Raw genomic sequence first — 17,136 nt, 5'->3', positions numbered from 1 at the left:
CCGTTCCCTGACCAAGTGCTGTTAACTCTATCTCTGAACCTTGGCACCAGACGACAGAGGCGGTGGCATGCGGCCGCAGCTGGGAGGCAGTGCGTGCGCGCCGGGCGGGGATGTCTGGCTGCGAAGCCTAGCGCACAGCAGCCGCCCATCGCGGCGAAGGCGGGGCGGTCGCGGGATCAGGCCACGCCCCCACTCGCCTGCGCAGGCGCGCTTCGGGGCCGTTGCTGTCAGGAGCGCACTAGAGGCCGGACGGTGGCGGGATCCGACGTCTGGCTGTACCCGGCTGACTGAACCCAGCGCGGCAGCAGCGGCGAGGGCGGCGCGGCCCCGGCTCCCTGCCAGGTCGCAGAGACTAGCAGGGACTAGCGGGCAGCCGGCGGCGCTGGCACAATGGGGAATCGGGAGATGGAGGAGCTCATCCCTCTGGTGAACCGTCTGCAGGATGCCTTCTCCGCACTGGGACAGAGCTGCCTTCTGGAGCTGCCTCAGATCGCCGTGGTGGGCGGCCAGAGCGCCGGCAAGAGCTCGGTGCTCGAGAACTTCGTGGGCAGGTGAGCACGCGAGGGGGAGGGTGGGAGGCGGGGGCGACCCCACTTCAGGCCGCTGGAGCATCGACGGCAGGAGCCCGAGGCTGGACCAGGGGCTGCAGCGGATCAGAGGGAAGAGCAGCAGTGTCCGTGAGGGCGGGCGGGGTCGTCCCGCTCCGGGCATCCTCTGTCCCTCCCCGCCTGGTGGCCCTCCTGTCTGCCTTTCATCCTGCGATACAAAGCCATTTCCTCCCTGTCCTCCGGTCTGGGAGTCGGGGAGGGGGTCCGCCCCAGGATGACTTCCCCCTCCCGCCCGGTGCGCGCCAGCCCGGGGACAGCCTGGGGACAGCCTGAAGGCGTAGCGCTCCCGGGCGCTTCCCAGTCCCCTTTCTGTTTTCCCGGCTCAATATCCTCCTCCTTTTCCTGTCAGCCTCCCCAGGCTTTCCGCGAGGCTGTGGGGTTCATTTCCCCGCCCCTCCCCCCTTGGAGATGCTTTCCTTCTCGCCCTGGTTCTCGGCTCCTGTCAGCTGTCTGCTGTTCGAGACAGTCGTCGCCTGCCCCTAGCAGGGGAGGCGGGGTTCGAGGAGAAAGAAATCGTTTGTTGTGGTGAGGCTTTAACCCGCGACATGTTCTCGCTAAGGAGTCCAAGAATAAAAGGTGGTTGTGTTTGCGTGTGCACCTACTCATAGCTCTAGGCATACGTGAGAGAAACCGAGGCAGAGACTCTGAGAGGGGGGTGCACTGGGACTTGTGTTGTCCAGGTGCCATGTCATTCCTGCATCATCTCGGAATGGACCAGCATCTTTCTCGCATTCTCTCTGCGCCCCCTTCCTCAGCATCATCTTCGATTCCCTAAGCTTTTATTTGTCCTGTGAACCTTCAAGTTAACATCTGAATTGAAATTATGGTTCCAGGTTTCGTAGTTACTCCTAATTCAGAAAAACCCAAAGAATTCATTTTTAAATTGGGAATCAGCATCGCCCCCCCCCCCCCCCCCCCGCCCGCCCCGCACTGAGCAATGCATGAGAGATTAAGTTACCTTAACAGCTTTGCCTGAGGAGTGCAGACATTTGCTAAGAAAAGCCCATTGGAAAGCATTATGAAAGCTGAAATCTGTTTCCTAGTAATAAACTAGGTAGAAATGTACAACAGCTGAGGGAGGGGGCCAGCGACGGTACAATACAGAGACTGTACTTGACTCTTTCTGTTTGACTGGTTAGTGATTTGGAATCCAGAAGGTTCACGGTTTGTTTTTTGGCTTTTCTTTTCTTTTTTGTTAGTGTTGGTGTGAAATTTAGATATTCCCACATCTTTGGGAATGGTAGTATCCATAAAGTATATATTCTTTTCTCTCAGATGATGCTGCCTCTTGAGATGATACTCTTATGGATATTTTTTTTTCCTTTCTGTTTGAACTAGAAAGCTAAGAAACCTAATTTTAAAAGAAGTAAAACATTGCTGACAGTTGGCTGTTATCTTTGACTAAGTCGCTTAATCACTTTTCTCGGTTTTATCCTTAATTTATTGGTGAGAAAAGTAGGTAAAGCATTTTGCCTACGTCATCATAGACTTATGGTCAAGTGACAGATGAATCTGTGATTTCAAACGTGTACACAAAACAGTCACATACATAAGGGTTTTACTTTCTTTGATTTATTGTCAATGAAATTCAGTAAATTTAAAGTGGTATCTATAGTGGAAGTGAGGTTTGGTGAGGTATTTTGGGGGGTTTACAAGCTTCAGAGCATTTAACAGGAAGCCTTAATAATCATTTAACTACTTTTGTTTTTTAAACAAATGCTTAAAGGTTAAAATTGTAAGTAATTCAAGTGCAATGACTATAGTTTATGCATCTTTCATATATTTAGTTGGATGAATCTGCTTTATAAATGCACTTTTTGTGGCAAGAACTTTTGAACCTAATGTCAATTTTATGCACTTATCTTGATTCTGTTCTTCAGATTTTCAAATCCTGAACATAGTCACTGATGCTGTAATAAAACTGTAAACATCTTTCCTCACTAGCTATCCTCTTTCCAGATGAGAATGTAAAAAATCTGAAAGAGTAAAATATTTTAGCTTGAACACTCTTTATGGTAGAATGAAAAGTAGGGACATTGTAAATATTATGTACACCAGAATATTTATCAGAATACATTAGTAATTTATTATGCTCTTTAAAACTTTACCAATAATTAAATACTATAAGAATGTCAAGTCAAAGGAAAGGATGGGCATAAAGGAAAACCTGATTTAATAAATATAGCAAGGCTTTATTATCTGTAGAGATGACACCTGCCAGGAGAACTTATATATTAGGTGAAAATTTAATTTAAAAAGTCATTTGATTTTAGTAAAGGTTTCAGTCATTGAATTATTGAGGAATCTAATTTCTAATTATAAATGAACCTTAGGGAAAAAGGAGTTCTGTATTTTGTTAGGAGATTCATTCTAGGTGGAAAAAACTGCTCATATTGCACTGTAACCTTTTATCTTTTTATTATTCAGAAAATTTTCAATAAAGATAGCGTCCTTTAAGAATGAAACTTTCCTCTTTTACATATAGCTGTTTTCTTTTTAAGGCTCTGACCTCTACGCAGTTATTGAATGCAGTCATAAAACAAGGGCTCATTACTTGGGTAAATTAGTAGCGTTTGTTCACCATTTAAGCTTGTCCTCTTAAATAATGATGCATTTTCTTCTTAACATTTAGCAATCCATGTTTAGTGGACTGTCTCTTTCTCTGTTTGTTTATATTGATTTTTTTGACACTACTGAATGAATTTGGATGTGAATTTGTTTACTTCATTTAACTATAACTATAAAATCCAATTTTGGGTTGACAAGTTTTGAGACTGTTATGAATAAAATGAGTCTTGAATGAACTACTTGTTTGTGATTTTCTTATTAAAGTGATGAATTTACATATTAATATAATGTAATATAGTGTGAGAAACCAAATTGTTCTTTTGGGTGTTCAGATGAGATATACACTCTCTGTGAGAGGCAGCTTAAGGTCTAATGAATAGAAGCTGAGACTCAGTAGTCTGAATATAGGGATTCACTAGATGGTATGGGGTCTGTCCATTGGTCTGGTTTATGTGTAGAAGAATTTATTCAACTACTTTTACACCCTCCGCCCCTTTTTTTTAGCAGTGCAGTGAGATGATGATAATGGTCAGTGTTTATAGAGTACTTGTAATGCATCAAGTGCTATTTTAGGTGCTTTTACATAGATAATCTCATTGAATCCTCTTAACCTCCCAAAGAGGAAGGTACTCTTAAGAGTTCCATTTCACAGAAGAGGAAATTGAGATTTAGAGAGTTTGAGTAATTTTCGTAAGGTGATTTTTTTTTTTTTTTTAAAATTTGGAGTATAATCGCTTTTGGAGAAGGAAATGGCAACTCACTCCATTATTCTTGCCTCGAAAATTTCAAGGACAGAGGAGCCTGGTGGGCTGCAATCAATGGGGTTTCAAAGAGTTGGATAACACTTAGCGACTAAACAACATAATTGCTTTACAATATTGTGTTGGTTTCTGCTATACAACAATGTGAATCAACTATCTGTATACATATATTGCCTCCCTCCTGCCTCCCCCTGCCCCATCCTATCTCTGTAGGTCATCACAGACCAGAGCTGAGCTCGCTGTGCTATGCATCAGCTTCCCACTAGCTAGCTATTTTACACATGATTTGTATATATGTCAGTGCTACTCTCTCAGTTCATCCCACCCTCTCCTTCCCCTGCTGTATCCACAACTCTGTTTTTTACCTCCGCAGTCTCTATTCCTGCCCTGCAAATAGGTTCATCAGTACAATTTTTCTAGATTCTACATATGTGTGTTAATACATGATAATTTGTTTTTCTCGTTCTGACTTATTCACTCTATATGACAGACAAGGTTCATCCATATCATTGTGAATGACCCAATGTCATTCCTTTTTATGGCTGAGTAATGTACTATTGTGTATATGTACCACACCTTCTTCATCTATGGGTGGGCACATCCATTCATCTGTGGGTGGGTGTTTAGGTTGCTGCTGAAGTTGAATTTAACATAAAATCAATGGAGCTGGGATTCAGCTTGAGGTATCTGGGCTTTATACTTGTGCTCTAAAACCTCTGGGCTGTATTGAACTCTTCTATATTGAGGTTTACCATTTTCTCTGATAAATACTTTTGACTTCTTTCTTTGATCACACATCAAATCACCACTTAAAATAATAAGAAACTGCTATATTAATAATTTCATTCATAATTTATTTACGTCAGTCTGTCTTGCCTCATTTCACAGAGGGTTTGAGGCGACCCCCTTAAGTAGAATCAACATGAGTTAAGAGATAAATATTTTTTTTTTACTATATTAGACATTCTTGAAGGGAGCTCTAAGATGTAATTGAATTATTTATTTAAGTATATGTTGAGAGGGAATATAACTTATTTATAGTGGTGCTAAGTGAAAACTGTACTAGTTGCTAATGTGTAAATGCTTTTTAATGATATACTTGTTAGAAACATTAGTTCTTCAATGCTAATTATGTAGGCAGAGGATTCACATTATTTTATTCTAGCCTAAATGGTAAAAGAGACTTTCAATTGTGCACAAGTAGGTTTTTTGATGAGTGGGGGTCAAATAAAAGATAAAGTGAGTATATTGAGGGGAGTTTATTTCAATGTGCAAATCTCATATAAGGTATATTTATTTAGTTGTAAAGTTTCTAAACATGGGTATGTTGATTTATCAAATTAGAGTTGTTTTGCTGGAGAACCTTAAAAGTGAGCCATTTGATGCTGTTGTTGAGTAGACATGACCAGATAATTTTTTAAAAATTCAAAGTCACTTATATGTCTTAGATACTAATTTATTCTTAAATCCTTTGACTGATTTCATGAGATTTTTAAAAAATTGAAGCAGTAAAAGTTCTCTAATTGCAAATAAGATTAGGCACAGAGCATGCATTTTAGTGAACTTATTAATTCAGAAATAGTTTTATTTAAAAAAATATCAAAGCATCTGAATTAGTGAATATTTTTCAACAAATGGCTTCCAAGTATTAAAGTTATTAGATAAATGAATGCTAACAATTAAAATGTGATAATTGTTGAAAATCATACTTCATGGTTCCCAAGAGCCTATTTAAAGTGTCAGAAACATGAACTCTGTTTTATCCAACAGTTAATTGCTAAAACCTGAAATTACAAAGATATTTTTACAGTATTCACATTGTGCAATACACTTTTAGGTTATCACAAATTCAGTTGGTAGGATTTAATTGTAACAATCAATTACTAATAACGCCTGAGAAGCAATATACCTAGGTGAACTGGACTGGATAGGATATCTTTGTTTTGAAATTTACTTATGATTAACAGATATAAAAAAATGCACTGGATTAACTTCTTTAAAAGTGAAGTTGGGCAGATGTTGTCACCCAAAACTTTGAAGGAATGGGAACTTAATAGTTAGCTATTGTGGAGAGTAGGTTCTTGGGTCCTTTACCAATGGGACATACATTAGTAAATTGATTGTCTTAGGCAGTCAGTACTTTGTGTTGGGCCTGATAAGTAGAGTTAAATTATGATGTTTTGCTTAAATTATGATTAATTTTTGAGAAAGGACTGCAAGCAGCTAAAAGAAATAGAAGAGTTTTTCTTTTCCTCTTCCACCAGAGCCAAATCAAGAGAACTCTGTGCTAGTGTACTATATAGAACAATCCATTTATTTTCTGGATGTCCAAAGTTTTGTCTACGTCTGCTTTGCTTTTTTCTCACACCCAGCATTAATTTAAAAATTCTGAAGGATTATGTTATAGTAAAAATGAACATTATAAAGTGGAAGGAAGGAGGAGGCCATTTGTTTTGCCTTGCTTGTTGGCAGGCATGGATGCTGTTAGACACATTTCGTGCCTTCTGTACCTTGTTTTCCCATCCCCATGTTAATAAGGGAGGAGATTCAGGGTTAAAGAGACAAGTAATTTGTGCAAGGTCACATGACTAGCAAGTGGCCAAGCAAGGATTTAGTCTTGGGTGTGATTCTTGTTGATACTCTTGAGAAATGTGGGCAAATAAAGTCAATGAGTGGGTATTATTGAGTTCTAGGTATCCTGGGTAAGAATGTAGAAGGAAGTATGAATGTACAGAAGCTGATGTATATATAAAAAGAGAATTGACAGCATAAGGTACGAGACCACAACTTTCAAAGATTTTGCAAAGTGAAGACAGTTGTGTATAATGAAAACTAAATAGGACAAAATAATTTATACTGTGTCAATTTATTCCTACAAAAAAGAAAAACCTCTGAAAAACTACAGTTCTGAAATTGAGTTACGATATAGTGGGAAATAGACAGTATTGGAGATTTCTGTGTCATCTGGCAGCCAGTATCATTTTAGCTCAAGGCTGCATGCACTGAAGTATCGCTGTCAAAGCAGGGAGGTGGTAATCTATGTCTCAGTGTCTGACTTGACAACAAGGCATTGAATTTAGATTGTCAGTTTATCACAGAGACACTATATGTTGCATAGGGCCTGTGAGAAGAGTAGCAGGAAAGAATAGAGGTTGGGGAGATTAAAAGTATAACTGGATACATTGAGGGTGGGATGGATCAGATCAACTAAGGACCTTTAATACTTAAGGGAGGCGGAATTCTATTTTTTAAGAATAAGGCATTTAGTTAAAGGAGTGGAGTAAGTGGAAGACAAAATGTTAGGGGAAATGTTCTAAAAGCAAACTTGAGAATAGAATGTATTTACAAAGGAAGGTACAGGTAGAGGGAAGGTTGATACTAAGTGATTTGCATTATTGAGTTAAACACCATTCTAGAAAATTAGAAGGTTTATTAATACCAAATTGGTGTGGTTTTTTTTTGGTCAGAACTGGCTTAGCTTTTTAAAGATGAGTAGTGAAGATAGGCATTTCAGTAGGTTCCATAAGAAACTTTCTTCTGGCTTTACTTTTGCTCACTTCTTGGAGCTACATTAAGATACAGAGAAACAAGAGATTTGCCCAAGGTCAGAAGTAGAATCAGAGTTGAGTTTGAAACTTGGTGTTTAGAACTGGAAGCCCTGTGGCAGTTCATCATCTTCTCTTTCTCCTCTTATCGCTTTAAAGTACCTCCCTCTCATCTCATCCTCACTACCTCCTTTTCCCATTCCTTTCCATTGGACCAATCTTTCCTTCTTCTTGTCACTCCTCTCCATTACTTTTCTTGATGGTAGACCCAGCAATGAATATTTTTCCCCTCCATACATAATAGGGTAAAGAGACAGGGAACAGGATGTTTCTCAGGCTATTACACTGGTCCTAGTGGCAAAGAACCTGCCTGCCCATGCAGGAGATGCTGGTGACCCAAGTTTGATCCCTGGGTCAGGAAGATCCCCTGGAGGAGGAAATGGCAGTTCATTCCAGTATTCTTGCTTGGAGAATTTCCTGGACAGAGGAGCCTGGTGGGCTATAGTCCATGGAGTGGAAGAGTTGGACACTGCTGAGCAACCAAACAACACATAATACTAGAGTAAATTGTAACTTTTGGGAAACAGATGGGCCCGGAAAAAGACTATATGAAATAGTGGATGTTTTCACACTTCATTAATATTTTCCTACCAGCTGTGCATATCTAGAAAGTCGTGCGTGGGTTGGTCACTGATTGGTCTTGCTTAAACTGGGGAAAGCTTCTGAAACATTGTGTGTAAGTTAAGTAATATAATGGAAAGGTTACTATTTAAGAAGTGGGTGAGATTTTTGAGAGAAAGAATGATTTATTTAATCCATGAATTATATGAATGATACAGTATTGCTTTTAGATTTTGTCTTTCCCATAAACATCCCTCCTGAAGATTCTCTATTTCCAGGAGTTTAAAGTGTGTGTCTCAATGCTTCTTTGTGATGGTGTCTTATTTTCATTTCCCACAACTTAAAGGTCGTGCTATCTTTGGGAATAACACATTGTCTAATAACACCTATTAGAAGTGAGTAGGGCTTCTGCAGGACTTTATTGTCTGTTGTTTCTGTGGCTTGAAATTGAAAAGACTAATCCATTTAAATAATTTGATGGGTGTTTTATCTTACTTAAGATATTTGTTTTCTTAGATCCTGAAAAAGCCAGAATTTGGAAAGAAGTCATCATATTCTGGTGATTGAGGGCAGGCTTTGCTGCTAGGCATATCAGTCCCACCTCTGACTCCATAATGGATACAAACATGGTGTCTCAGCAAGGCATTGAACTTCACTGAGATTTAATTTCCTCATTTGCAATATAGAGACAGTATTCATTGTTTTATGTGCTTTTAGGTTCCAAGTAAGCTGCTGTAAAGTATGTGACCCATAATAAGCATTTAATAAGTGATTTCTGTGATATTGTGATTTATCAGAAAAACATGTTTCAATGCTGTTCTCTTGAAACATCCCACCCTCGCCTCCCATATTCAATATCTTGTAATAAACAATAATGGAAAAAATATGAAAAAAAAAAAAAAAGAAAATAATCAAACCAGTATCTATTGTGTAGCACATGGAATCTGCTCAGTGTTATGAGTCAGCCTGGATGGGAGGGGGGTTTGGGGGAGAATGGTTACATGTATATGTATGGCTGAGTCCCTCTGCTGCTCACCTGAAACTATCGCAACATTGTTTATCGGCTATACTCCAATACAAAACAAAAAGTTTAAAGTATGAAGAAAAAAAAGAATCAGAGTCAAACAAAGGTGATCTGAAACAAAAAAAAAAAAAAAAGAAAAACATGTATTTCATCATTCACATGACCAAAATATAATTCTCAAATATATTTGGTCTGTGTTCATAGTTTCTTGCTTATAGCTTCTTAAACCCTTGGAATTTCCTAAGTTTTGCAAAAAGGTGTCTTCTGTTAGGTTAATGAGGTGAGTTTTGGAAAGCACCCTAGCATGACGGCCCTTTGCCAGTGGAACCAACCCCTCAGTCTCATCCCTGTGCCTGCTCCTCCCCCAGACCCCCTGCAATCTCTAGGGAGAGGAGAGGGGCTTGAAGTCAAATCAGTTACCAATGGCTAGTGACTTTTTAAAAAAATTATTTATTTATGGCTGTGCTGGGTCTTTATTGCTGCATTTTGGCTTTCTCTAGTTGTTTTGAGTGGAGACTACCCTCTAGTTGCGAGTGGAAACTTCTCTCTAGTTGCAGTGCATGGGCTTTTTATTGTGAAGTATGCCCTCTAGGGCATACGGGTTTCAATAGTTGCTGCTTTTGGGTTTAGTTGTGCCATGGCATGTAGTATCTTCCAGGACCAGGGTTCAAACCTGAGTCCCCTGCATTGCAAGGTGAATTCTTAATCACTGGACTGCCAGGGAAGTCTGCCAGTAGCCAATGACTTAATCTATCACAACTATGTAATGAAGTGTCCATAAAAAAACCAAAAAGGGCAAAATTCAGAGAGCTTTTGGGCTGGCAAACACGTGGAGATTTGGGGAGAGTGGTATACTTGGAGAAAGCATAAAAGTTCCTCTCCCTTTGCCCATACCTTGTGCTATATGTCTCTTCCATATGGCTTCCTGGTATATACATATTTATAATAAAACAGTAGTAAAATAAAATGCTTCTCTGAGTTTTCTGAACTGCTCTTTTGGAGCAGTTTGGACTAAGTAGTTTGGACCAAGAAGGAGGTCTCGGGACCATCTAATCTGTAGCTAGTCTGTTAGAAACATTTCTAACAACCTGGGCTTTAGATTTGGTGCTTGAAGTTGCAGGACAGGGCGGTCTTGTGGAACTGAACTGTAAACTTGTGAAGTCTGAGGCTTTCTCCAGGTAGATCGTGTCAGAACTGAGTTGAATAATAGGATACCCAGCTGTTGTCCAGAGCACTCCTTATTGTTGGTGTGAGAAACCACCTCCCCATGTTGGAATTGGTACTAGAACCCATTTGTTTAATGGTTATTAGTTTTAGTCTTTTATCTAGAAATGGGCAATTTCTAACTCTTTTTAAAACAAAAGTACATCTAGGAGAGAGGATAGATTGTAGTGTTTAATGTGCATGGCCTGTAATAGTGCATTCAATAAATGATTGCTATTAGTTTAAGCCTTTTATCTAGACTGGACATTTTCTGAAACAAAAGCAAATTTAGGAAAGACAATAGATAGTAATGTCTGTTTACAAATTTTTTGTGCATGTTGGAAGATCACAGCTGCATCAAAATGCTAACTTTTAGATCTAACTTAAAGATTTAAAAATTACAAAGTTTAGTTTTAGATCTTAAAGTATATTTGGATCTTTTTAAAAGAAAGCATTACCCACATTTAGCATCACTCCAGTGTATATTTAAACAGATACACACAAGTCCAATTTGTATACTCTTCCCTCCCAAGAGTTCCAAAGTACTTCTCATTTGTTTTTATTCATCCTTAACGGTGTCCCTGAGAGTATAGTAAAGGCATATTTTATTAACTTCAGTTTAGAAATATGGATGGTTGAACTGGAAGAAGTTAGGTAATATGCTAGGGTTTGAATGGCAAATACCAGAGATAATGAATGTAGTAGAATTAATCACATAGAGATAATACAATTAAAAGGAATTTTGCTGAGATTATTTTCAGATATTCTCCTAGAGAATGAATTTTAAGCAAAGTATTTAATTCTGTGATATTGATAAACCATTCTTAGCATATCTTTATCTTTTGGAAATGTTAGATGAAGTTTTAGGCAAAGATGGAAGTAGAAGTGGGAAAAACAACTGAGTCTGACTGGTGAAGCAGGACTACTTAGCAAGAATATTAGTGAAGGTCAAGGAAGAGAAATGACCTATAGCCAAGGAATCAGGAGGTAAGATAGAAAAATAGTGTCAGGTGCTATTAGATCTTATAGAAGTATCAAACTTCTTGAAGTAGATGTCGAAGTAATACCCAATGACTTTATTTTCAGTAGAAAGATTCATATCTTGAGTTGATTGACATTTTCACAACTTGTTAATCTCCAGTTTTAGTTCTGAGCTAGTTAACTGGTTCCATTTGGAATTACATTTTCTTTGTGTTTCTAGGTATGCCTCAAGTTTTGTGTAAGCATAGTTTTGGGTTATCCAGAGGAGGCTTAGATCTTTGTGTGTATGTGTGTCTGTTTTTGTTTTCTAGTTAATAAAACAAGCCCATTATTTTCATATATTTTAAGGAGGAGAAAAGATTTGAAGAAAAAACACAAATAGAATCTAAAAAGGAGGGAGTTATGAGTATTTGTGAGTTATTTAGTTTGAGTTGGATTTAATTTATACCCAGAGTAGATGTTCCCTGGATGTTTGTTAAAAGAAATACCTTGGATGAACTGAGGCAACATGGTGGAAATCAAGAAGAGCTAGGATTAGTCTGGTCTTTACTGTCATCCCACTGGTCTTCCTCCACTCTCCCTATGTGATTTAGAGGCTCCTTTTTAGTGGTCCTTGTTCATACTTCACTGCATGGGAATCTTACTGCACAGTTGGTTGCCTTGTCTGTCTGTCCAGGCATTTGCAGTTTCCGTGAGGTCAGGAGTGCTTGCACTTCATTTGTCATCTTCCATAAACAATGCTGGCAGGTAGTAGGAGCTATATGAATGATTTAACTATGTGACTATATATGTTTATCCAAGTTGAAGCATATGTTCTTCATCAATACGTTTGTTGAGCATGGGGTGGATGTTGGACTGGATGCATTTTTTTCAAACAATAGTATCAGAGTTCCTTCCAGGTAATGATAAGTACTGTATTGTGAAACTTTTGTGTTAGTTGTATATTTGTATATGTGTACCATGCTGCAGTATAAAATGTATTTCTTACTATGGTTGTTCTCAAAATGATTGAATGCCTCTGAACTAGATTAAATCTAATGTTACTTCTAGTCATTTATTTAATTATATTTCCATGGTAGGACATATCTTTGTATAACAGAAGGCAAAATTCACAGTATATTATTTTACTGGGTGAGTTAAAATGAAGATAATTTTATTATTTTTATTTTTTAAAATTAATTGAAAAAGGAATATGCCTATGTGATTACACCTCTGACATTCCAATAGTGCATATAGTAAAAATTGTCTCTCACGAAGATTTCTTATTTATTAAGGTGTTTCATTTAATCTGCATATCTGACAGATTATTTCTGGATTATATTTTCTTTACATGATGTCTATTTGATTTTTGAGGGCAGAGAGAGTTTAAGGAACTTGTCTGGTTGTAGGTAAGTGATTAAATCAGTTGAAAAAGAACATGTTTGAAAGTTCTTTTAGCAGATGGATTTATTCACTCACTGTGTCATTTACAGTCCCCTACATGCCAGAAAATGTGAGGTTCTATGCATATAACAGCTCCTTCAAAGAACTTGGTGACTCCAAAGGGTACAAGGGTTGATATGCACAGGCTGTAGTTATCAGGGTAATGAGGCTAACAAATTTGGCAAACCACTTCAGTATTCTTGCCTGGAGAACCCCATGAACAGTATGAAAAGGCAAAAGATTATGACACTGAAACATCAACTCCCCAGGTCGGTAGGTGCCCAATATGCTACTGGAGAAGAGTGGAGAAATAACTCCAGAAAGAGTGAAGAGACGGAGACAAAGCAAAAACAATGCCCAGTTGTGGATGTGACTGATGATGGAAGTAAAGTCCAATGCTGTAAAAAGCAATATTGCATAGGAACCTGGAATGTTAGATCCTTGAATCAAGGTAAATTAGTAGAAGTGGTCAAACAGGAGATGGCAAGAGTGAACATTGACATTTTAGGAATCAATGAAGTAAAATGGACTGGAATGGATGAATTTAATTCAGATGACCATTATATCTGCTACTGTGGGCAAGAATCCCTTAGAAGAAATGGAGTAGCCCACATAGTCAACAGAGTCTGAAATGCAGTACTTGGATGCAGTCTCAAAAACGACAGAATGATCTCTGCTTGTCTCCAAGACAAACCATTCAATATCACAGTAATCCAAGTCTATCCCCCAACCAGTAATGCTGAAGAAGCTGAAATTGAATGGTTCTATGAAGACCTACAAGACCTTCTAGAAAAAAACACCTAAAAAAGGGGTCCTTTTCATCAAAGGAGACTGGAATGCAAAAGCAGAGAGTCAAGAATTACCTGGAGTAACAGGCAAATTTGGCCTTGGAGTACAAAATGAAGCAGGGCAAAGGCTAACACATTTTTGCCAAGAGAATGCACTGGTCATAGCAAATACCCTCTTCTAGCAACATAAGAGAATACTCTACACATGGACATCACCAGATGGTCAATGCAGAAATCAGATTGATTATATTCCTTGCAGTCAAAGATGGAGAAGCCCTATACAGTCAGCAAAAACAAGACTGGGAACTGACTGTGGCTCAGATCATGAACTCCTTATTGCCAAATTCAGACTTATATTGAAGAAAGTAGGGAAAACCACTAGACAATTCAGGTGTGACATAAGTCAAATCCCTTATGATTATACAGTGGAAGTAACAAATAGATTCAAGATATTAGATCTGATAGAATGCTTGAAAAACTATGGACAGAGGTTTGTGACATTGTACAGGAGGCAGTGATCAAAACCATCCCCAAGAAAAAGAAATGCAAAATGGCAAATTGTTGTCTGAGGAGGCCTTACAAATAGCTGAGAAAAGAAGAGAAGTGAAAGGCGAAGGAGAAAAGGAAAGATATACCCATTTGAATGCAGTGTTCCAAAGAATAGCAAGGAGAGATAAGAAAGCCTTCCTCAGCGATCAATGCAAAGAAATAGAGGAAAACAATAGAATGGGAGAGACTAGAGATCTCTTCCATAAAATTAGAGATACCAAGGGAACATTATATGCAAAGATGAGCACAATAAAAGAGAGAAATGGTAGGAACCTAACAGAAGCAGGAGATATTAAGAAGAGGTGGCAAGAATACACAGAACTATACAAAAAAGATCTCCATGACACAGGTAATCACAATGTCTCACTCACCTAGAGCCAGACATTGTGGAAGGTGAAGTCAAGTGGGCCTTATGAAGCATCACTATGAACAAAGCTAGAAGAGGTGATGGAATTCCAGTTGATCTATTTCAGTTCCTAAAAGATGATGCTGTGGAAGTGCTGCACTCAGTATGCCAGCAAATTTGGAAAACTCAGCAGTGGCCACAGGACTGGAAAAAGTTTTCATTCCAATCCCAAAGAAGGGCAATGCCAAATCAAACTACCCCACAATTGCACTTCTCTCACACACTAGCAAAGTAATGCTCAAAATTCTCCAAGACAGGCTTCAATAGTAGATGAACCGTGAACTTCCAGATGTTCAAGCAAGTTTTAGAAAAGGCAGAGGAACCAGAGATCAAATTTCCAACATCCGCTGGATCATCGAAAAAGCAAGAGAGTTCCAGAAAAACATTTACTTCTGCTTTATTGATTACGCCAAAGCCTTTGACTGTGCAGATCACAACAAACTGTGGAAAATTCTTAAAGAGATGGGAATGCCAGACCACCTTACTTGCCTCCTGAAAAATCTGTATGCAGGTGAAGAAGCAACAATTAGCACCAGACATGGAACAACAGACTGATTCCAAATAGGGAAAGGAGTATGTCTAGGCTGTATATTGTTACCATGCTTATTTAACTTATATGCAGAGTACATCATATGAAATTCTGGGCTGGATGGAGGACAAGCTGGAATCAAGATTGCTGGGAGAAATATCAATAACCTCAGATACGCAGATGACACCACCATTATGGCAGAAAGTGAAGAAGAACTAAAGAGCCTCTTGATGAAAGTAAAAGAGGAGAGTGAAAAAGCTGGCTTAAAAGTTAACATTCAAAAAACAAAGATCATGGCATCTGGTCCCATCACTTCATATCAAATAGATGGGGAAATAATGGAAACAGTGACAGACTTTATTTTTTGGGCTCCAGAATCAGTGCAGATGGTGACTGCAGCCATGAAATTAAAAGATGCTTGTTCCTTGGAAGAAAACCTATGGCCAACCTAGATAGCATATGAAAAAGCAGAGACATTACTTTACCAACAAAGGTCCATCTAGTCAAAGCTATGGTTTTTCCAGTAATCATGTATGGATGTGAGAGTTGGACTATAAAGAAATCTGAGCACTGAAGAACTGATGCTTTTGAATTGTGGTTTTGGAGAAGACTCTTGAGAGTCCCTTGGAGTGCAAGGAGATCCAACCAGTCCATCCTAAAGGAAATCAGTCCTGAAAATTCATTGGAAAGACTGATGCTGAAACTGAAACTACAGTACTTTGGCTACCTGATGTCATGAACTGACTCATTTGAAAAGACCTTGATGCTGGGAAAGATTGAGGGTTGGAGGAGAAGGGGATGACAGAGGATGAGATGGCTGGATGGCCTCACCAACTCGATGGACATGAGTTTGAGCAAGCTCCGGGAGTTGCTGATATACAGGGGAGCCTGGCGTACTGCAGTGCATCGGGTTGGGAGGAGTTGGAAAGGACTGAGTGACTGAACTGAACTGAGGCTAAGAATTTTTATGCAAGGCATTTATTATAAAGTTGTTGGCTGGGTCAGGATGATGTCTTCAAATATTTGAGGAGCCATTAATTGGAAAGGGATTAAATTGACTCTGTGTCCTCAGAAGACAGAATTTGAATAAATGGTTGAAAGTTATAGGCAGACAGATTTAAACTTAATGTAAGGGAGACTGCTCAGCAGAACAGCTAAGAAGTCAAATGAGTCACCTGGGGAGCAGTAAGTATTCCATCCCCAGAAGGATAGAGGCTGGGGGTAAAGACTGACTGGCTTCTTGGCATGGTGTAAATGGGAAGCAGGTTGAGCCTCTTTAAAGGTTCTTGATGTTGAAGGTTCTTGATATCACATAGTTATGTGTTTATGATTATTACTGGAGGTGGAAGTTTAGACAGAATTTGGACACCTTTAGAGGTGCAGAGTGGTCTGAATGCTTAAAGGAAAATGTCACATGTCTTTGGAGAGTCCAGGAAAGATTTCTTAAGAGATGTAGGGTTTGAAAAGGGTCTTCTTAGGTGGCACAGTGATAAAGGGTCCACCTGCCAATACAGGAGATGTGGGTTTGATCCCTGGGTCAGGAAGAGCCCCTGGAGAAGAAAATGGCAGCCCACTTCAGTATGCTTACCTGAAAAATTCCATGGGCAGTGGAATCTGGTGGGCTATAGTTCATGGGGTCACAAAAAGTCCAGACACAACTGAGCGAATGAGCAGGGTTTGAAATGAGCATGAGAGAATAAGACTTTGATAAGTTGAGATGGGGCCAGAAGTCACAGACTGCAGCCTTCTCTGACCTTTGGATGGTTCTCTAAGTTTAGTTCCATGCTGCTTAGCACTTCAAGGTTTATGACTGAGTTGTAGTTTTTGGTCCCTGAGGCAGACTGCAAACTTCTATTGGTTTCCCCATAGTTACTTATGCAATTATGTTTTATATACTTAATTTTTATTGAATTTTCATGAATTGAATTGTTGGCCCAGCTTAAGATGGGTTGGTACTGGACATAAAGATCATGGCTTCTAGAAAGATATTTCTATTTTACACTTAGGAGATAACATTATGTTTGATGAACGAATGCTCTTAGCTGGAAAACTGTTAATAGCCCTTGTGCCTTAGTTTTTGAGCTGTCCTTTCTCTCACCTGAAATTTACCATTTTCCTTATTTAAAACTTT

The 17,136-nt window shown here is 39.1% G+C and overlaps 1 protein-coding gene across 7 annotated transcripts in view; it reads left to right on the top strand.

Moving 5' to 3' along the window:
* Positions 1 to 201: 201 nt before the first annotated feature.
* Positions 202 to 17,136, top strand: part of DNM3 (dynamin 3) — a 609,645-nt gene continuing 592,710 nt past the window's right edge. For all 7 annotated transcript variants that reach the window (XM_070474325.1, XM_070474326.1, XM_070474328.1 and 4 more), the window contains exon 1: positions 202 to 551. In XM_070474325.1, the coding sequence (XP_070330426.1) occupies positions 391 to 551 (161 nt within the window). In that variant the 5' untranslated portion in view covers positions 202 to 390. The remainder of the gene's footprint in view (positions 552 to 17,136) is intronic.

The sequence above is a fragment of the Odocoileus virginianus genome, chromosome 11 (genome assembly GCF_023699985.2).
Source record: "Odocoileus virginianus isolate 20LAN1187 ecotype Illinois chromosome 11, Ovbor_1.2, whole genome shotgun sequence".
Lineage (NCBI taxonomy): Eukaryota > Metazoa > Chordata > Mammalia > Artiodactyla > Cervidae > Odocoileus > Odocoileus virginianus.
This window is presented reverse-complemented; position numbering and strand designations above follow the sequence as displayed.